At 43.5% G+C, this 22,150-nt stretch overlaps 1 protein-coding gene and 1 long non-coding RNA gene across 3 annotated transcripts in view; one reads left to right on the top strand and one right to left on the bottom strand.

The window, feature by feature from the left end:
* Window positions 1-22,150, top strand: part of LOC133370038 (sodium/nucleoside cotransporter 1-like) — a 38,779-nt gene that overhangs the window by 3,957 nt on the left and 12,672 nt on the right. For both annotated transcript variants that reach the window (XM_061595954.1, XM_061595953.1), the window contains exons 2-12: window positions 1,189-1,277; window positions 3,047-3,144; window positions 7,799-7,988; window positions 10,783-10,924; window positions 11,669-11,782; window positions 12,529-12,606; window positions 13,040-13,120; window positions 13,363-13,443; window positions 13,690-13,815; window positions 14,371-14,501; window positions 16,553-16,721. In XM_061595954.1, the coding sequence (XP_061451938.1) occupies window positions 1,270-1,277; window positions 3,047-3,144; window positions 7,799-7,988; window positions 10,783-10,924; window positions 11,669-11,782; window positions 12,529-12,606; window positions 13,040-13,120; window positions 13,363-13,443; window positions 13,690-13,815; window positions 14,371-14,501; window positions 16,553-16,721 (1,218 nt within the window). In that variant the 5' untranslated portion in view covers window positions 1,189-1,269. The remainder of the gene's footprint in view (window positions 1-1,188; window positions 1,278-3,046; window positions 3,145-7,798; window positions 7,989-10,782; window positions 10,925-11,668; window positions 11,783-12,528; window positions 12,607-13,039; window positions 13,121-13,362; window positions 13,444-13,689; window positions 13,816-14,370; window positions 14,502-16,552; window positions 16,722-22,150) is intronic.
* LOC133370041 (uncharacterized) lies at window positions 11,327-19,810 on the bottom strand. The gene is made up of 3 exons (XR_009759056.1): window positions 19,528-19,810; window positions 17,644-17,710; window positions 11,327-11,882 (listed from the first exon to the last, which is right to left on the bottom strand). It is a non-coding gene; the product is annotated as an uncharacterized LOC133370041 (long non-coding RNA).

Genomic DNA, 22,150 nt, shown 5'->3' with positions numbered 1-22,150 from the left:
TTTCAAGTGTGCCCACCGGGCAGAATGGTTGGTGACCCCTATCTAGTGTATCAGGAGAAAAAGTTTAGCCAAACCTTCCTAAAACGCTCTTTTTCTCTGGGTAAGGAGTATTTCTTTTTCATGACAGACCATTCAAACACGCTACTTCCTATGTCAAGCTTAAAGTGGCACAGCTGAAGAAAAGGGTTTTGCTGCCTGATTCTGCTGAATATATAAACTACTACTCCTACTGAAGTTTTTTTAGTGGGGAGCACATATGTACAGTCCAAGACCCACACATTGTGGTGCCTGAAAATCCTTAAATGTTCTGCACAAGCATAACTGAAATAACAGAAGCTGTGCAAGAGAGAGCATTTCCTGTCAGGTTGTCCCCATTGGACAGATTTTTCCTTCCCCTATTCTACTGCCATCAACGGAATATTCAAAATACTCCTCTTGAGACAGCTACTTCATGCTGCTTAAGCTGCATCAAAAAACAGAGTTAACGTAAAATACTCAGTTATGAGTTTACAAACAGGAAATTTTTTAGCATTCTATAAGGTAAAATATACACAACAAACAAATGCTAAGAAACGCACTACTAAATTTGCTTAAAGGCAAAATGCCAATTAGTGTTCCTTAAAGGAATCGACTAATTCATTTTTACCTTAACTCTATTAATTTGAAGTTGTATTCTCTTAAGGAGAATGGAACCTTTTCGTTTTGCTTAAGCCACATCTACATGGGTTTAATCAACACAATCCCCACCAAAACTTGTGCCCTTGAAAAGCAAAAATGTAAAAGTGATGTAGATTTTAAGAATATAAGATCTGTTTTGGATCAGATCAAACACCCATCTAGTTCAGCATCCAGCATTGGCTGACCAATTCAGAGACCTACTGCCTCTAATACAGAAAGCTGTACGCAGCCGTCATGACTAATGATCTCCACACGCTTGACAAAATCCATGCAGCAAGTGCCTGTTAAATGTTATGGCTACCAAGACAATAAGAAAGCATTTCTAGTGGCTTCCATGAGATGAACCAAACATCTGAGGTGGCAAAGGTTGACATGGGGTACAGGTTTTGTGTGGGAGTGCTTTCAAATGAGCAACTTCTCCACAGGAAAGCTGAGGTGATACAGTCCTGTGACTCTGTCACTTCAGAGACTGAGCAGTTAAATTTTAAATTTCATAACTGCATTTGACAGGAAATTGAGGTAAAGCCTGAAACTGCTGGAAATCGCCCATCTCCAAGCCGGAAAGGAACAGAGACACGAGGTGCTGCATTCATGAGGAGGTATGGAAAAGTATGCTTGAGAGAAAAGTGACTGAAGTACATTGTGGAGGGGAAATCATGGATGGGCAAAGCAAGAAATTTACATATAGGTGTGGTAAATGCAACTCTTAATTTAAGCCATGACTCTAAATTGCCAGGGCTCATATGTGGTCTACACATACTATAGAATGAAGGGTGTGGAAGACAAATTTTTGAACATGTGTCAAACTAACTGAAAGAAAAAAACAAGCACACCAGAGGAAATAAACGGAATTTGAAACTATTTATTTATTTACTTATTAAATGCATATTCCACTCTTTGTCCCAAAGGAGCCCACGGTGGCATATCCATTACTGGATCGTTGCTGCTGTTCTTACACAATGAATTATTCACTGCCACTTCCTGCAATGGGACTGAGTCCTAATTAGTGCACATAGGCCTTAGGACCAAATTAGACATAACACAGTTCATGCAATAAGCAACTGCATGAATGGCTTATTAAAAGTAAATTCGATACGCAGGAGGCCCAGACTGGATCAGAACCCTGGCAGGAGGAGCAGAGGGGCTTTAAACCTTTGTCTACCACTGTACTCCGAATTGCCTTCCTTCACCTATTTGCATTTGCAACAAGGACTCCTTGCAAGATTTTAATTTATGGGATCCTGGAAGGAAGTATGGGAGGTGTTCCTTGACGTTGATAAAGCCCATATCATGTTATCACTTTAAAGTAGGGCAATGCACCAACTCCAAACAAATCCCAGATGTCAAACCGAATTGGCCTTAGTCAGGTCAATCTAGGATTTGTCTGGAGTGGGTCAAGGCAGCCCCAGGTTGGGTTCCCTTGGAGCAATCTAAGGCTGTGGGGGGGGGGGAGGCAGTTGGGCAACCACATGTTAATCAGGGTTTTAAACCCTAATCAAATATGTGGTTGGCAGTGAGGATGGGGGGGGGAGGAGATGCAGGCAGAAGCTCTCACCTGTCCTTTGTCACGGTGCTGGCACGTTTAGGGTTTTAAACCCTGATTAAACATGCAGTTAGGAAGGAGACAATGCAAATGAGCGTCTGCTTGCATCCCCTTCTCCCTGGTGCCGACCACAACTTAGGACTGATTTGGTTTGGGACCCAGGTCAGGCCCAATTCAAGATGCCGAATTTGGCCATGAACCAAATCAGGGGGTATGGAGAGACTTTAAAGGCTAAAATCAGCTATTTGAATTGTGCCTGGAAATGAGAACTTTGAATGTGGTCTATTTGCCAGCTACTATAAGGAGTGTGGGTGACCTTGAATTTCTAGATCAGCTGCAGTTTTCGAGCAGATGTCAGTGGCAGCCTATGTAGGCCACATTATACTACTCTAATCTACAGATTACCAAGATGTTGAAGTTGTATCTTGCACCAATAAACCTGTGCAATTCACCCCCACCAAGCAAAACCAGAAAAAGGCACAGTATGAGATACAGATCACAAGACAGGACCCCAAGCTAAAAACCTATTGGGTCAGAGAGAATTCATCTGCAGCCAGACTAGGCTATCCACTTACGTTCTGACTGGATGAAGAATTTTGTCTTATCTAGTTTGGAGCTCAGTTTATTTGCCGTTTAGGATGCTATATTACAGGTGTCCTAAAGCATGTATCCCTGAATCCTCAGGTATCCCTGACAACCAGAGTGCATTTTTCAGGACAGCAGCATCTACAAAATCTTCAGATATGCCTGGCAACTAGAGAACACTTTTTATAGTGGCATCCGCAATTTCCACATACTTTAACTTTTTTATGTGCTTCTCCTCAGGATCAGCAGAGTAACAGAACCCTGTTGTAAAGTATATGACTATTGCAATGCACACAGCGAGGTATTGTGGAAAATCTTCTTGGGCTTCCTATGTGCAGGTAAGATTCTTTCATGGATGTCCAGAGGGCTCCAAGATGGGTTGTGCTGCCTTCCCTGCAGCTCAGAAACAGGAAGCGCCTAACCTTCAACAGAAGACTTTGCTCCCCCTTCCAATTGAGTCTCAGTCAATTTCCTTTCTCAGTTTGAAGCACATCCTTTTTGAGATCTATCTATTACTTTGTCACTTCTTTCATTGTATTATTTCACCTATTTCCCTCCCAAATTTCTCCAGGTTTACGTTCTTCTGCATTTTGGTCGTGGGGCAGCTTTCAGCGGTAGCTGTGGTCAGTCCCCAAGCAGCTAGCAATCAGGTGACTGCCATTATGGAGCTGTCTTCGTGTCTGCCATTTTGCCCTCAAAAGACCCTGGAAGCAGCACTGAATGATGTCTTGGTAGAGATCAGGGATAAAAGGAAGTCAATGCTATCACAACAGAAGTATGACTGCCATTATTTCAGGTGCTCTTTTGTATCTTCTAATTCCTTTCGTGTCTACAGGTCTTCCATTTGTAGCTGAGACTTCTGTAGTGGCTGACCTTCTTGGAACTGCCCACATTTCCAACAGAGATCACAAAATCCTTCCCAAGGCTCTACTGACAACAGCACTTCTGACTACTTCTCTTCTGCCTCTGGTGGATGGGAGACTAACTCAGTTTCTGTCCTGGTGGCGGGCCTTAACCAAGGACAAGTGTGTGCTTTGTGTCATCTTGGAAGGTTACAGGATACAGTTGCAGGGGTATCCGCCCACCATATTCCTTCCCTCTCCACTCTGCTGACACATCAGCCAGTCAGGCAGAATATTCAACACCTACTGGAGATCAAGGCCACAGAAGCAGTGCCTCCAGGTGAGATCTACTCAGGCCTCTATTCAGTATTTTTCTTGATACCTTATAGGGACGGATTCTGGCACGTGGTGCTTGCTCTCAAATTTCTCAATCAGTTTGTAACTTACAAAAAAATTCCATATGGAAGCTCTTTCATCTATTTGGGAACCACTTCAACCATTGAAATTTATGGCCTCCATAGACCTCAATGAGGCATACTTCGAATCTCCACATAGCCATGAAGCTCACTGGGTGACCTTGGGCCATTCACTGCCTCTCAGCCTCAGAGGAGGGCAATGGTAAACCCCCTCTGAATACTGCTTACCATGAAAACCCTATCCATAGGGTCGCCATAAGTCGGAATCGACTTGAAAGCAGTCCATTTCCATTTTTTCCATTTTGTCACCTCCGTTTCACCTACAACTACCACCACTATTAATACTGAGCACTTCCCTTGTGTATTCACAAAGATGATAGTGGCCCTCGTATCAGCACCAACTTCAAGCAATTCACATTCACACCTACCTGGATGACCACCTGATGCAATCTGCAAATCTTGTCCAGGCTCAGGAGAGTGGCCAGGTGATGCTGGAGCACCTGAAAGACCATGGCTTTCTGATAAACAACAGAAAAGTCACTTATCTAGATCCTGTCAGTTATAGCATCTCAGAGCTTGGCTGGAGACCCAGTCAGGACCCATGTCTCCTTCTTCTGAAAGAATTCAGAAGATCTTAACCCTTCTGTTCTCCCTCTTGCAGGCTTGCTCAGCAGATGTGTTGGTCCTAGCCCAACTGCTGGGGATGCCAAACATCCCGTGGGTGTGTCTTCATGCAAGGCTCCTGCAATGGTTTCTGCTGAAGTTTCAGGATGACATAGCCTGCAGTCGCCATCAGAGTGTCCTCCTCCCCAACGCAGTGAAGGTGGTGGAACATGGAGCATCACCTGAGGAAAGAAGTTTCTTTTCAAGATCCTCCACAGTCAGTCATATCGACAGATGCCAGCCAAACTTGTTGGGAGGGCTTACTGTCAGGGCCAGTTTACTTAAAGCCAGAGGTCTCCATCAGAGGCCCAGAGAAGTATCAACTGGCTAGAGCTCAGGGCAGCTCACTTGGCCGTTCGCTACTTCTTCAACATACTGTATCTTCCTTACATTCTGATCCACACAGATAACACTTGTACCAAAGCTCACATAAATCGTAAAGGGGGCACTCGATTTCAGGCCCTTCAGACCAAAGCTTCATCCACGCTGAGCTGGGTGAAGGTCCATTTGTTCTCTGTCAAGGCAGAGTACATCCAGGGAAAAATGAACCCATCAGCAGATTGACTGAGTTGACAAAGTTTCATCTCAGGAGACTGAGCCTTGAATCAGGAAGTCTTCCTGATGCTACAATGCCAGTTTGGCTGGTTCTTGGTGAATCTCTTTGCCTCCTGCCTCAGCCATTGAGTCAACCACTTCTTCACAAGATATTCAGACCAAGAAATGGAATAGGTAGGCACACTCTCAGCACCAAGGCCCAGGGCCTGCTCTATGCATTTCCCCTGTCTTCACCGATTTCTAGAGTGATGAATATCAGATGGGAAAGGGCCTAAGTAGTACTGCCGACCCCACATTGGCCAAGGCGTCCCTGGTTTTTGGAGTTAATACCGCTATCCATCTCTCCTCCACCTTCTGTTTCAACAGAATCCTTTGTCAGGCCCTCTTGCTGCACCCAGATCCCGAGTGGCTACAGTTAGCCATGTGGGGACTGAACAGCATCAGTTATTGAAGTCGGGATTGCCTCCCAGGGTGATTGAAACAATCTTTCAGCGAGAAGACTTTTCACTCTCTGATCCTACCAGGCTTACCTGGTCGGTCCTCTGACACTGGTGTAACGATCACAGCACTGACCCTGTCTCTGCTTCAATCATTGATGGATTGCAAGAAAACCTGGACTTGAATTTGCATCCTAATACTTTAAAGAAGCAAGCTTTGGCCCTTTCATCTGTTCTAGAAACTACTTCAATCAGGTATTCTGGGCTTGCATCCAATGCTAAAGTGATTTCTCAAAGGAGTGTCTGCCATGGATTTCCCACAGTAGTGTTGTTTTTATACTTGAAGCCTTCACACTGTCTTGTTGGTGCTCTGAAAGTCCCCCTTCCAATCTCTCATTTCTGTGTCTCTAAGAATCCTCTCTCTGAAGGCAATCTTTTTGGTAGCCATCACGACTGCTTGTAGAGTGTCAAAACTATAAGCTCTATTGGTGGCCCAAACATTTGTGTGTATTTCATAAAGATAGAGTTGCTCTACACACTAACTCAGCATTTGTCCTAAAGGTTCATTCTGCAGCAAGAAATAATTCTTCCCTCTTTCTGTCCTAACCTTGCCCATCCTAAGAAAAAAAGATGGCACTCCCTAGTTGTTAAGACTGGCCCTTAAGGTATACATTAATTGTACAAAGCCCTTCTGCCAGACTGACATTCTTTTCATGTCTTCTCACCCTACTACTGTGAGGGGAAAAGTCACTAGTTCCACACTTTTGAGGTGGACTAAAGCCTGTATATCTTTGGCATATGAGGCCCTTCACTTACCTTTTCCTGCAAGCCTCACAATGCAGTCCACCAGATCAGCAGCTAAGTCTGCACCATTCTCCACTAATGTCCCGATATCTGAGATCAGCAGCAACGTGGTCAACAGTTACTACTTTCATGAAACACTTCAAGTTAGACTTATACGGCTCTGCTGAGAGCCTTTGGATGCAGAGTTTTACAGCAAGTTTTGTCTCCATCTGCATCCAAAGCTTCCCTCCTCCACCCAGCCTTATCTTTAGTATGTCCCATCTTGGAGCTCTAACATCCATGGGAAAAGGAACATCTTACTGTCAATGGTATTTCTTTGTAGATGTCTAGAGGGCTTCAAGACCCACCCTCTTTGGCTACCTGTAAACATCTTTTCATTGCTTCAGGTGGTCGAGACTGCATCCAGGAGTGCCGTTTTCCTTCTTAACGTTATTACTCATATGCCACTGCTCTTCATTTGGTTCTATCAACATGTCAATAACCTCAGTGTTCACGTTGTGTTTAAAATATTTTCCTCTTCTGCATTGCTGTTTTCTTCTGTCTACTAATTCTCCTGTTGTGATTTGTTTTTCTGTCCTGTTCCATGAAATGGTACTGAGCCTCAACAGGAAGAGAGGAGCAAAGTTTTCTGGTGAAGTTTAGGTGTTTCCTGTCTCTGAGCTGCAGGGTAGGCAGCGCAACCCGTCTGGGAGCCCTCTGGACATCCACAAAGAAATACTGTTTATGGTAAGAAAAACTGTTCCTTCTCCCCTGTGATATTTTCTGGGAAGCACCAGAGATATATAAATATTTACTCATGGTCATGAGTTGATTTACAGTCTGCGATTATTCACAACTGAGTTATGATTATACTGTTATTGTATTGTTGTTGAAAGATGTTGCTGTTGCTTTTTTAACAATATTAATATTTTGTTATTTACATTTTTGTACACTGTATTGTTTTTTTCTGATGTGTATATTGTATTTGTATTTATTTTTTGAGAGCTGCCTGGAGGGCCTTTTTGGCCAAAATGCGGTATAGAAATAAACCGTAACATAACGTAACATAACATAACATAACATAACAGTTCTATTTAAAGTTTGATTTATTTACAGTTATACTGTAACTTTTAAAGATATGATTTTAAACTTCCCCCCCTCAGTCCTCTTGTGTGCTGTGGATAGGAGGGCTTATAAATGATATTGATAATTAACGGGAAAAGGGAAAGCCAACCCTTTACTGACAACTCATGTTCCACTGGTACTGTTCATCGGCTTTATGTTTCTTCCCTCTAGCCTACCTGGCATACTTCATTGCTGCCTGTGTTCTGAACTTCAAGCGAGCCCGGGGTTTGGTTGTTTTAACTGCCATAGCCATCTTTGGTGTGGCTGTTTGCCTGATACAGAAATGGTGTGGGGCAGCAATTACCCAGCTGCTGAACCCTATTGGGAAACGCTTAGAGACTGTCTGGCCATGGCTGAAATGGTGAGTTGGGGACCAGCTTGCCACATGGGTCTGGCACGTGGATTTTATTTTGCATGCAGTCAGCATTGATACAACTCCTTGCAATATATTCTAGCTCGGGGATGAGCAGAACAATTTTATGTACAAACATTTTTCCCAGTGCCTTCCCTATCAAATTAAAGTGTGGTAAATTGTTATGTCTAGTTACTCACAGGAAAAAAGAATACAATTTTCCAAAGTTAAAAACATTCTGCACTTAACTGTTGAATCTCTTTGTCTGTTTTGTACATAATGTGCCAACTGGAAGCTACTTGGAGAGTTAATTAGACATCATGTATACATTTTATATAACTATTTCATTTATAAATCACTTCCCATGAAACATCTCAAAACAATTAATGAAAAAAATCATTAAAACATCAATAATAAAAACTTGTATAAAAACAAATTCAAACCCAGTGGGATAAGAGTCTCCACTTAAAAGGCTTGTTAAAAAAGGAAGGTCTTCAAAGGGTGCCGAAAAGACAACAGAGATGGGGTTTGTCTAATATGTAATGAGAGGAGTTCCAAGGGCTAGGTGCTATCACACTAGAAGCCTGATTCCTACATTTTATAGAATGGACCTCCTAATGAGATAGTATCTACAGGAGGCCCTCTGCCGCAGAGCACACTAGTCAGTTTGGTATATAGTGGGAGAGATGGTCTTTTAGGTATTCTGGTCCTGACCTGTATGGCCTTTGTACACCAGTACTAGCACCTTGAACTTAAGACACATAATTGGCAGCAAATGCAATTCTTTCAGTGGTGATATTCTGCCCCAGTGAGCAGTCAAACTGCTGCATTTGCACTCAGGGACAGCCCCACATAGAGCGCATTGCTGTAATCAAATCTGAAGGTTACCAGTGCATGGCCAACAATGGTCAGACTATCCTGATCCAGAAACAGCCATAGCTATTTTACCATCCAAAGCTGGTAAAAGACACTCCTAGCCACTGAGATGGATCCAGGAGCATGCCCAGACTATGAACCTGCTTCATGGGGAGTGTGACCCCATCCAAACCAGGCAATTGACCAGTTATTGAGACTCAGGAACTCCTCACCCACAACACCTCTGTCTTGTCAGGATTCAGACTCAGTTTTTTGGCCCTCATCCAGCCACCACCAAGTCTAGGCACTGGTCAAGGTCTTGCATGGCCTCTCCCGATTCAGTTGTTACAGATAGGTATCATCAGTGTACTGATGGCACCTCACTCCAAATTTCGTGTCCACTTCCAAAAGTTTCATGTAGATGTTAAATAGCTTTGGGGACAAGATTGTACCCTCCAGCACCCCAGAGCACAACTGCCAAGGAGCTGAAAGATAATCACCCAATGCTATTTTCTGAAACTAACCCTGGAGATAGGATCAGAAACACTAAAACAGGGTTCCTAATGCCCATCTCCCCAATCAGGAAGATATTAAAATGGTATCAACAGCTACTGAGAGATTAAGTAAGAAAAATAGGTTGTACTCCTGTCCTTCTCTCAATAAAGGTCATCCAGCAGGGTGGCCAAGGCTGATTCAGTCTCATAACCAGGCATGAACCTGGCCTGAACCTGGCCTGAAATGTGTCAAGATAATTGATTTTATTGGTGTTATGGATAATTGGTGTCAAGATAATTGGCAATGCAAGCACTCTCACCACAACCTTCTCTATCACCTTCCCCACTGAGCATATAACACCAATTCTGTTCCAATTGCACTGGCTGCCTATATGCTCCAAACTTAATTCAAAGTGCTGGTTTTGACCTATAAAGCTCTTTACAACTCAGGACCCCAATATCTCCTGTAACGCCTCTCCTGATATGAATCTGCTGGATCCTTAGATCTTCTTCTGAGGCCCTTCTCCAGGTCCCCCCTCTGGGGGAGGCTCAGAGAGTGATAACAAGGGAGAAAGCCTTTTCAGTTGTGGCTCCCCATCTGTGGAATGCGCTCCCCAGTGAGGTCTGCCTGACACCTTCATTGACATCTTTTCAGTGCCATGTAAATACTTATCTTTTTTCCTAGACGTTTGATATACTGGGATGATGTTTGTATTGGGGTGCTGCCAAAACTTTCTGTAGCTGTATGGGGGTGGTGGTTTTATTATTTTGTTTTTGTGGTATGGTATATTTACTTTTAACAATATTGGTAGTTGCTTGAAGATCTGTGGGTAACAAGTGACTAATAAATCTAATTAATAATCAGAATTAGTATTATTACTTTTACTATTACTGCAAACCAATGGTTCTGGAGGTCGGGCTTTTTCAGGAGTGGTCAAATCCCTGCCTCTCAAGACAGCTGAGACCATTCCCTCCTGCAAGCATGCATTGACCACACCTGGAATTCAACCAGCCATACCCCCTTGGCTTACTTTAATAAGCTAAGAGGGGCAGGGGTCAAGAGAACATATGGATGAGCACATAGTTGCAAGTATCTTGCCCACATCATCAGGTCAAATCAACTGAATCTGATCCCATAATGACACAGCAGATGTGCTGGACACCTCACTGCAGTAAATGTGGTGTACCAAATTGTCAGGTATTCACTCCCAGAGCAGATATTCTCCAGTCTCAGTCCAACAGTGCTGCAGTGTTCTTAGGGGTGCAAGCTATATTGCATTGCTGTGTTATGTGCATTGTGGAAAGGCAAGGACCATTGCCAACCTACATCTTGAGGGGATCTTTTTTGAAAGAACTCAAACAGGGTTTGTTTGTTTGTTTTTCTCTCTCTCACTCACTCACTCACTCACTCACTCACCCACACACACTAATATGCTAATATTCTTCCTTCCTAGGGTACTGTGCCTATCTTTTTTAGGTGGTTTGATCACATGGCTGGTTATTGATGTGTCCAAAAGGCAAGAGCAATTGATATCTTTTGGTGGCTTCTGTGTTTTGATACTACTACTCTTCGCCTCCTCCAAACACCACAGGGCTGTAAGTGGGAGCATTTGGGGATGGGGGGAGGGAGAAGGTGCAATAGTTTATGACTTTTGATGTCAAAAGAACTCGGACATATATCCCATCACACATCATCTTACAAAAAGCTTTCTGCTAAAATAGGCTTATTAAAGCATTAATACAGCAGTGCTTATTAAAATAATGGCTTTCAAATAGCAAGATTGTATAAATATTTGGATATGTTTGAGTTCCCTCATGCCTGCTCCCTTGTAGCTCATTGTAGTTTCTAGGACTCTGAAAGGATCCTCTTGAATTTACCATCTATTAGACAAATTCAACTACAAAAAAAAAACTTTTCTTGAGAAGCCTCCTGAAAGGATCACAAGGGAAAGAAGAATTGAACTCCAAGGATATGTACCTGTGGAACCCAATTCTCTTCTCTCATACATCAACGCAACCTGTACATTTCATTTTTCAGCTTCCAGCTTAATTTTATTTTTTAAATTATTACCTGCCTGAATCTCAAGACTGAATGAGCTAAAATGTAAGTAAATAAATACATTTGACAGCAGAATTTCAGTTTCCTTAACATGGATTTTTAAGGATTTTTACAAAACAATAGCAACACCTATTCATACAATGACCTCCTTTATATTACCTCCTTTGCCAGTGTGTTCCACAGACCAGTGGTATTCTGGCTTACTGGCTAATGCTGGCTCTTACAGAATGGTCTTGCTGCCTTTACTTGCAGAGATCCCACTTACATGTGTTGGTTTACAGGTGTCCTGGAGAGCTGTGTTCTGGGGGCTTGCCCTGCAGTTTATCCTTGGCATCCTTATCATTCGGACAGAACCTGGATTTCTGGCTTTCCAGTTTATTGGCGCACAAGTTCAGGTATGGAGCATTATTACTTCCTGACATATCAATCCTGGGGTCATCTGAAGCTCCCTCAGGGACAGTTTGGTCTCAGAATTTGATGTAGGTAGAAGGTATTCTGCAGGTGAAATTTAAAAACACATACTACAGGAAATGGAACTGAGTATAACATATGGAAAGTTGTTTGCATTGTTTATTGACTCCTGTATTGCTCAACATGGTCTTATAATCCAATTTTGATCTAACACATGAGGATTCAAGATCAATCTAATACATAAACTTTCTATAAGCTCCACTCTCTTCCATGATAAACTCTTCCAGCTGTAAGAAGTAGAACAACAAGCAGAGATCTCCAAAATTTCACTGAAAGGATTTTTCAAATAATACATATGGCATCAGTATATTTCTTCCTACAATACTTTGTTCCATACATGAACTTAGAACCTCAGGAGCCCAACATGTTAAACAAAAATAATATTCCATAGGGTATGGTAAGGAAGAATAATATTATAAAGTACCCCTCAAAAGTAGTATAATATATAATAACAATTTCAGAAGCATAAGACTGTATTTCCTTTGTGGCTAGCATGGATTTCTATTCCATGAAGTGCATTTAGTCTCTTGGACTGTTTCAAGTATTCTGTCCAAATAGATGCTTTTCCATGAAATAGCCAGTTTGCTTGGAAACAACAATATAGAATCCATTCTGCTGCAGTCAGGCTAAGCCCTGTCCAACCTCATTCTCTCCAATGTTTCCCTTGCAGATATTCCTGGACTATACCAGAGCTGGTTCCAGCTTTGTATTTGGGGAAAAACTGATCCAAGAATCCTTTGCTTTTCTGGTTAGTTGAAGGCAATGTTTTTACAAAAACTTCACTTTGGCCCCATCTTTCTGTTGGTCACCTGTCCTTGAACTGAGAGGCTAACTTTCATGGCATGACTGGGATACGACACATCATGCCTGAGCTGTGGGCTACAGTCTACACAGGGAACTTGCCCTAGATCCACACAAAAAGGGGCCCAAACGGGCCAAATGGTAAGGCCATTGTCTTAACTACATAGAGGCCCAGCAATATGAAATCAACTTCACTTTGTCCATGCAGGCTACAGGGCCAGCTCACAGCAGTCGGTATTTCTTTAACAATCTACATCCTAGGAGCTGCTTTGACATTCTGTGGTGCGCTTTATGATCAATACCACCTATATATGCTCTTTTGTACCACCTTGCCTAGCATTTACTAAAGACTGACATTTACTATTGTGTTCTGTCTCCAGGCATTGCCCATTCTTACCTTCTTCAGCTCTGTGACTTCTATTCTCTACTACCTGGGCGTTATACAGTGGGTGATTCTGAAGGTAATGCTGGGCACGGAGCTCTAGATTCTGGGAGAGATGCTCTCCATTGCTGCTATGAGGCTGAGTAGCTGAAAACACTACAATGCTTGCCTGGTGAAAATTAGTGTGAAGACAGGAGATCCTCCACTGGGTGCAGGTGGTTTTGGAGCAGAATAATAGTTATGTGATAACTTTCTTATTAGGTCATACAGGCTGTGTGATGAACAGTATCCCACTGGCTGATTTCTGGCTTAATTCTGCAGATCTCCTGGCTGCTGCAAATTACCATGAACACGACAACCATAGAGTCACTGAGTGTGACAGGGAACGTATTTTTGGGAATGGTAAGCTGTTTCTGTAAGTGCCCTGCCAATCTTCCTACCCCAGGCACAGGCAAATAAAGGCATTTTTGGTGCACTCAGTGAGTTCTTTTCCTCGGATTATATGCATTATTCTGTCAGGCTGCATTTGTCAGAACACAAAACTGTTTGTCAGTCATTGTTTCTGGGTCCTACTTATTGGAACATATGAACAAAGATCTGTAGTTTAAACACTTCATCATGAACTTGACTGCCTTTCTTGCCCTGCAGACAGAGGCACTGCTGCTTATTCATCCTTACTTGTCAGAACTAACCAGCTCAGAAATCCACGCTGCAATGACTGGTGGCTTTTCCACTATTGCAGGCAGTGTGCTGGGAGCCTACATTTCATTTGGGGTGAGTATGCCACTCAGGGATCCAGAAGAGATCCAATGGCCTCCATTTGGGGGATGGTACTGTCTAGCACAATAGCAACTTTCTTGGTAGAATATAATGGGGATGCAGGGTGGGAAAATGAAAGTGTATCTGACATCCAGGACGATCACTGTTAAATAGGGTTTTGAATCCAAGTAAACAGTGTATTTGCTGAATCTAATTTCTGTTACAGGTATCCTGAATGAACAGAATGTGGTGTGTCTTACAGTGTAGTATAATAACCCGTGCACCACTCTACTAGCTGTGGTATTCACCTTTAGATTATGAGACACACTGTTCACTTGAATACACTCCAGTGCTTCCCTGCCTTCTTGCACTGCTTTTGCAAAGTCCTGCCTGCTCATACTTATCTGTCCCTAGTACAGAGTTTAAGCTTGCTTAATGCAGCATTTAAATTGCAGAGTATGACTGCATTCCCATAATTCTCCAAGAGTGGGTTTTTTGTTTTGTTTTTTGAGATACCAAGTGGGTTTGCTCTCCATTCATTACCCTGTATCATTCTTTACCCTGCTGTAGATTGATGCTTCATCCTTGATTGCCGCTTCAGTGATGGCTGCACCTTGTGCTTTGGCTATGGCTAAACTTTCCTATCCAGAAGTGAAACAGTCAAAATTCCATAAAATGGAAGATGTGAATATTTACCAAGGGTGAGTGTGGTAGGTAATATTACTGGAGAGTGCATGAGGGATACTGCACCACTGTGAGGTGGGAAGTGTCTAGATGATGTACTATCAATGACTGAGTTCTCTCTGGGATATAAACAGGGAGACAGGGAAGCCTGAGGCCAAAAGTGGAAGAGGCACAAAGCAGGGGGAAAGCACATCTTTACTATTATTGGCAGATACTTTACAGTACAAAAAGGTTAAATGCCAGATAAGTGTTTTGGGCTTCAATATTTTTTCCTGTACCAGCAGCAGCACCATCCAGGATCAGGCAGGCATACAAGTTTGAAAAATCATCAGTCAGGTTGACAAGCTTATCCAGTGGAGGCATGGGAGCAAAAGAATGTGCACATATGCAAGATCTAACTTTCCCTTTATTTTCCCACTTGTCCCCAACTGTAGTACAAAGGCAGATAAATAGTCAGCAGGTCCACAACTACTCTAGAAGTTACTGGGCTTGAAAAAGAAATGTTCTACAAATCTGGGCATAAAATTACAAGAAATATTAAAAAGAAGACAGATAAAAGACCTCTGGTGTTCCCTGGTTTTGTTTGTTTAGTTTTTCTTCTCATGGAATGATCCACCTACCCCAAGTCATATGGTATCGGGGGGGGGTTAACCCCTGGCTGGGGGCTGGATTAAGCCTCACAAGAGGAAGGGCAGGATACAAATTACATAATAAATAAATAAATAAAAATAGTGGCGGTGGCAACAAAAAGGGGGGGGGATTGAAGTAGAGACAGCACTGGGTCTCCACCCTGTTCAACCCCCTGATGAGGATGTAGATTGGCCCCTTACCAGTTATCAGACTGATCATTGATGATGAGGAGTGAGCAATAACCCCTCCTCATCTTATCTGCATGGATCAGCTGAGGAGGGGGAGCTTTGTGTCCTCTGTGTGTGTGTGTGTGTGTGTGCGCACACTTGTGTAAGAGTGTAGGGTGACCACACCCACCATTGGCATGCAACACTCCCCCAAGGGTTGGCCAAGGCTGAATGGTGTATGGCCCTCAGGTCAAAAAAGACTAGCCAATCCTGTTGTAGGGGGTGGTTTAAAAAAACCTGCGTTTGATGTGTGTGCATTTTTCAAAGTTTTTGCGCTTTGTAACTTGTTGGCAAGTTAGGTCATTGAACAAGAAGGCTCATCGGAGAAGGCCTTGTTACTGGTGCTGCATTTGACAGTATATTGCTTAGTGAAACCCAGAAACGGGTCTTTTCTGTAGTGGCATCCATTCTTTAGAACACTCTCCTCCCTGCTATTCAGGAGGGACCCCACTAGGGTGCTTCCAAAGACTGTTAAATAAAACACACCTGTTTGCTCAGGCTTTTTCACCAGGTTGTTGGCTCATTTTAGATATTGTGTATATTCTCATTGTTTGATCTTGATTTTATTTAGATTGTAAATAACATTTTAATACTTACTTGGTTTTGTATGTTTTTAACTTTAGTGTTGGGATTTTAATCTATAAACTGCTTCTGGATCCTTGCATGGAAAGCAGTCTAGAATGATTTTAGTAACTAAATAAAAGTCTTAGTCCAACCTGTTACCTGGCCAGTTTTTAAAAACTAGATTCCATGCTTTATAATGCCATTTTTAATTTGCATATTATTTTCATGAACAAACCTAGACATATTAGGAGAGTCAAAATATTTGTACTCATAGTGGAAATTATGTCTCAATGCTTGCCTCTGATAAAAGAAGGAAGACTTTTTTCTGATCTTGTCGAAATTGTCAGTGTGCATTAAACTAGTATAGACCTTCTGACAATACTAGGCTGCATCAGTGCTTCATTTTTCATTAAATGTTGAGTGGATATATCCAATGGAAAGATAAGTATTCAAGAGATATTCTACACACTGAGAATATGTGAATGCTGAGTTTAGAACTGCTTCTTGTGAATTCCATGGGAAGGTGCTTGGAAGAAGGTTGCATGTGCCTCTTTCTTATAAAGTCCACCTCTAGATTTCATAAGTGTCTCCTTACTCATAGGGTCCACATCTAGGCCTATTTTTCTTTTTTCATTCTGTTCCCACAGGGAGGAGCAAAATATCCTAGAAGCTGCCAGCAACGGTGCTGCCATTTCTGTGGGGATGGTCGCTAACATTGCAGCCAACCTCGTAGCTTTCCTGGCTTTGCTAGCATTCATCAATGCTGTACTTAGTTGGCTGGGACACATGGTCAACTTACCAGAACTCTCCTTCCAGGTAGTACCCATAACATAGCCAGTTGCCTCCTGAGTACTGAGGAAAATGCTAAGGGCTGAGTTCAGTTCAACCTCCATACTGGCCTCACAATCTGAATTGCTGGGAATGTCATCTTCTCCCACTCTTTTCCTTCCAATCACCTAAGCCAGGCCAGTCAATCCCTTGATTCTACAAGTGCCAGGTGTACCATGCCCTAATTTCAACCTCTTAAAAAAAAATTCCCCTGTTCTCCCCTCCCCTCGTCTCTCATGGCTAGGACACTATTCCTGGATGGGTTAGGTCCCACCTCTGGGATCAGGAAGGCAGGGATACATTTCCTGAGAGGTGGGAACTACCATCAATCTCCGGTCTTGCTTTCCTGCCTGACACACTCAGCAGAGGTTTTATAGAGCTCTCCAGAACTCCAAGGAAAAAAAGAAAGAAGCAAGAAAGACATATGCTTTAAATTATTTGTGTGAGGAACAGCAAGAACAGCTTCATCCCTTCCAGTTTCCTATTCTCTCACTTCTCTCACATCATATAATAATAATAATAATAATAAATTTATTAGTCGCCCATCTGGCTGGATGTCCAGCCACTCTGGGCGACGTACAAGATAAAAACAATACATTAAAACGTTAACATTTAAAACCATAACAATAAAAACCTAACCCACCCCAAAAGCCTGCCTGAAGAGCCAGGTCTTCAAGGCCCGGCGGAAGCTCATCATAGAAGGGGCATATCTGTGAAGAAGGGCCTGGGTAAGCCTTACTTATTTTATTTTATTTATGAATCACTTCCTATAAAATATCCCAAAGCAATTTAACAATAAAAACATATATAAAAACAATGTTAAGCCCCACACAGATATAGATGGGAATACAAAGCCTTGGCCTAAGTGTTACCATTGGCATGCTTCTAGACCTCAGGCGTTTTCCCCTACCTTTTTTTGTTGCCGTCTCTCTGAGCGAGAATCAAGGAAGCAATTTCTATAGTTGAGAGGAGCACTTCTGTGGAAGACAAAGTAATCAACGTTGCTCCATCTGCTGCTTGGGACCAAGCAGTTGTTCACAGTTGACTGAAGCCCTGGCGGCATTCCCACCTCTTTGGAGGGCCACGCTGAAGCAATGAGTCATTCCAGCTCTATGTTCCCCTCCTATCCTTGAAAGGGAAATGGTATACCCTGAGGTGGCTAAATATCACATTTGACTGTCACCTGTCCAAGGTCTGCAAAAATGAAAGATCTTGCTCTCTTAGCCATTCTCCCTCACAACACCAGAGCTCTTCTGACAGATGCAGCTCCTCTGGATCTTTCTCTTCTTCTTCTAGCTCAGAGCAGGATAGGAGGTTCTAGTAGTCACAGTTGTGGGACAGAAAATTTCTCATTCTTCCTGCTGCTCCTAGGGTAGATCAAGGAGCAAAAGTTTTCTCCTATTGCAGTTTTCTTAGCAGGGGTATCTTCAAATGGAATGCAAATGGAAGCTGGGTTTTTGTCCTTCAGTGTGGTAGCCAGGCACAACCTTTCTCACTGCTCCACTTTACAAGTTCCAGAGCTGTTCTCGCTCATTCCGTAAGAGACAGCTGCTTTCTGCAGCTTTCTGGAACTGAACCCCTCTTGAAGGGCTCTGTAGGGTATCTACATAGAGTTTTGTTCATACTTATGAGGCACTACAAAGTAGATACCTATGCCTTGGCTGAGGGAATCCTTGGCTGCAGGGAGGCTTCAAACAGTCTCTGAGTCCTAGAATTTGGTATCTGAAAAAATTGTAAGATCTGCTGCATAAGCATACAGTTGGATGTCATTATGTTTGTCTAACTTAAGTCTTCTATAGACACTAGTATTTAACACTAGGCCCAGACACAAAAGAGCTAAGCATACACTCCAAGAGCAGGACTGCCAGGCTTAAGCAACTTGACTGATTAAGTACTGTCTAGTGCTAGCAAGCGTTTCCTACTCATTAAAAAAAGGTACAATACAAGGGTATTTGACCACAGAATGTTCTCCCTCCCAGGATCTACTTCTGTTTTTTTACATCCCTTCTAGGCATGTCCTAGCCTCAACAGGAGAAAACAAAGTTTGTACCATGTGAACTTCTGTTGTTGAGGTTAGGAGGATACTAAACCATCTACCCCTGACATTTACTCAAATCCTGGATTCCTTAACAGTGTTTTCTCTTATGTTTTCCATATTCATGGTTTGGTGGTCACTCGCTGTTCCATGAGCTGTGGTCCATCACTGCATTTCCTTTCTGTGTTTACTGCAGATTCTTCTTTTTGACTCATTGCTTAGCCATCCTGGAAATTAGTTGGTAGTTTCCATCTCTTAGGAAATGGCTCTTCAGCCCTGGCTTCCTGGTTCAGAAGTGGGACCTAATTCATCTTGTATGTCCTCTTAAGCACAAGAACAGATGTTCACCATGTATGAACATTTCTACCTTGTCATTTTATCTTGAACAAAACCTTTTCTCTGTTAAGCAAGTTCTTAAGTGTCTGAATAAAACACACACACAAGTGATCACACCCTTGTACTCTGCTGTAACTAACCTGGAATAACTACCACTCCCTGGTTCCATACAAACTCTCAAAAGGGTAAGATCTCATATTTGAGATAACTCAGATTAATTTGTAACTTACTAATAGGGGAAGTTACAAAGTGATTCTCCATCAGGAGAGGAAGGTATCCAGAGTGGGTTTTTGCTAGATAGTATGTAGAAGGCCTCCACAACATCTATGGGTTTCAGCCATCACCACATGGGATAGGCAAGACCATGTTACCTAGCAGATAAATATAGCCAGCTCCTTTTGTTCCACCCATTCTCCACCTCACCTGGGATAGTCGTTCTTCAGCTCTCTGGTGCATTCCTTTTTACTTCCTCCTTGCCTTGTTTGTTTTACATTTCTTAGCAGTTTCTTTTTTCTCCAGCTCCTTTTTTTCTCCAGTTCCCTACCCCCCAAAAAGGCCTCTCTTTGCTTGCTCCCCACACATACACACCTTACTTCTGGTTCCCTTGCTGTTCTCTAGCCATTTTTCCTTTCTCTCATGGATGACAGAGGTCTCCAAGTGGGTAATATAGCTCCTCCTACAGCCCAGAGACAGGAAACGCTTCAGCGAATTTTTGCTCCTCTCCGGTTGCTGAGGCTCAGTTTTAGTTTCCTGTCTCAGCCCGGAGCACATCCTCTTGGATTCTCTCCTTATTTAGAGATTGTCTATTCCTAGCTAAAACTTTCCAGTGTTTTCTCCTTCCCTTACTGTGTATGTTTACTTTGACTAACCTGTTTGTCTTCCCATCTGCTTCTCACTTTCTGTCAGTTTCACCTCACCTATCTTCCCAGCTTCTGTCAGAGTATTCTCTTGCCAGTTTCACTCCCCCCCTTTTTTTCCTCTCCATCTGAGCTATGGAAAAAGCAAAAAGATCCAAGTCAGGGGAGGAAAAGAGCTATGTTTCCAGAAAGAAGCATCTTAAGAAAATTGAGCAATACCCAGCTGCGGCTTCGGTCAGTTCCCGATCACTGCGCTTTCCCGCCTCTTTTCAGCAACGGCTGCTTACTGGCGAGGATGACCCAAAGGAAGGGTCTTCTTCAGGAATCTTTTTCTGCAGCTCACCAGCCTCGCACCCGGCTCTGTTAGGCAGCGGGGTAAGTCGATACGATGGGCTCATTCCCCCGGCAGGGCTGCAGGAGGAGATAGCACTGAGGCGGTTGTGGCCGCCATTTTGGATCCGAACACAGCAGCGTCCACCATTTTGGAAGGCGCTTCTGCATTAGCACTGGTCATGACTGAACGGAGCACTTCTGTCCTGCTTGATATCTCGACGGCTGCTGCTGCTGAGGGAGGCGTCCAGGCCATGTTAAGGGTGCACAAACAGCGTTCTCATGCATCCCCTCCACATTCTCCCGATCCTCCCCGCCTCATTCCTAATATGTCGAGGCAACTAGACTCGCTGTCTTCTGAGGATGAAAGCATCACCAGGTCAGCCCAGCGTGAAGCACCTTCCCAAGCCCTGGCTAGGGAGCCCCTCCAGGAGCCTTACCCAATAATTCAGCAGCAATTACTGTCTGACCTCTTCTCTCCCGCTGTGCTGCGTCAACTTAGAGAGGCCATCCTAGGGGATTTACCCACGCAAGGGGGACAGGGAGCCCGAGGGCCCTTTTCCCAGCAAGGCAATACAATCAATCGCCCTTTCCTAAGGGGGCAGTTACAGCAACAGGAGCCAGACATAGCCCACTCTCCTGGTCCCCGTTCTGCTGATAAAGGGCAAGACAGACGGAGGGAACTTATAGTTAATGAAAGTCACTCTGATGATGGGGGAGATGACGTTTTGGATGAAGGGGATGGGGAATGGAGTGATGGATCCGAGCTGGAGGACTTTGGCTCTGCTAGACTTTTTCTGGAGGTCCATTTCCTTCCGCTGTTTCACAAAGTGTTGAACTTAACACAACAGCAACAGGAGCCAGTATCTAAAAGCACTTTGGTCCTGCCTGTCCCAAGACTGTCCACCAGGTGCATTCCTTTCCCTGCTCCTTTTAAGTCAGTAATGAAGTTGGAGTGGGACTCTCCACTTCTATGTAAGAAGGGTACTAACTATGCTAACAGATTTTATATTCTAGAACCTGAGATCATGGAACAGCTGCGAATCCCAGCAGTGGATGGTCCAGTCTGCTTTACTGTCCAGGGCTTTTCTCCCTCGGGATGGGGATGCTCAGATGAGAGATCCCAATGAGCGAAAGATGGACGTAGCCTTAAAAAAGACTCATGAGGCGGCTGCCCTTTCAGTAAGGGCTTCAGTTTCGGCCTCAGTGTTTGCCAGAGCAGCACTCCTTTGGGTAGAGGATCTTTTGGATGATATGTCCCTAGATCCCGTGCGAATGAGAAAATCTTTATTGAAAGTTTCTAGATCACTTACCTTTACAGCGGATGCAACTATGGATGCTTCCCAATTTTCATGTAGAGCTATAGCGGATGCAGTGGTTGCTCGCAGACACCTTTGGCTTAATCATTGGGATGTAGATGCCCCCTCTAGGGCTAATCTGGCATCTGTGCCCTTTTTGGGTTCCAAATTATTTGGGGATGCGGCATTACAGGACGTCTTAATAGAGTCTAGAGACAAAAAGAGAATTATGCCATCTCAGAAGAAAGATGATCGCCATTCCTTCAGGCATCCCTTTCAATCATCCCAGCCCTACCAGTCCTTTCGCGGGAGTAGATTCGGAGGCAGGAGTCGTGATTTTAGATCAGGCCGTCCCTCCTGGAACAGACAACGGTTCCAACAGAGAAGCCAGCAACCATTCTCCTACAAGGGTCCTTCAACTCAGTCACGCCAAGGGCATCAGAACCAACAGCGCTTCTGACTCACCCACCTGGTTGCCAGTAGGGGGCAGGCTAGGCCAATTCTCCCAACAGTGGCAGCAATCTACCCAGGACAAGTGGGTATTAAGAACACTCATGCAAG

Source organism: Rhineura floridana, chromosome 14 (assembly GCF_030035675.1).
Source record: "Rhineura floridana isolate rRhiFlo1 chromosome 14, rRhiFlo1.hap2, whole genome shotgun sequence".
NCBI classification, from domain to species: Eukaryota; Metazoa; Chordata; class Lepidosauria; order Squamata; family Rhineuridae; genus Rhineura; species Rhineura floridana.
Note: the sequence above shows the minus strand (reverse complement) of the source record. Positions and strands in the feature narration are given on the sequence as shown.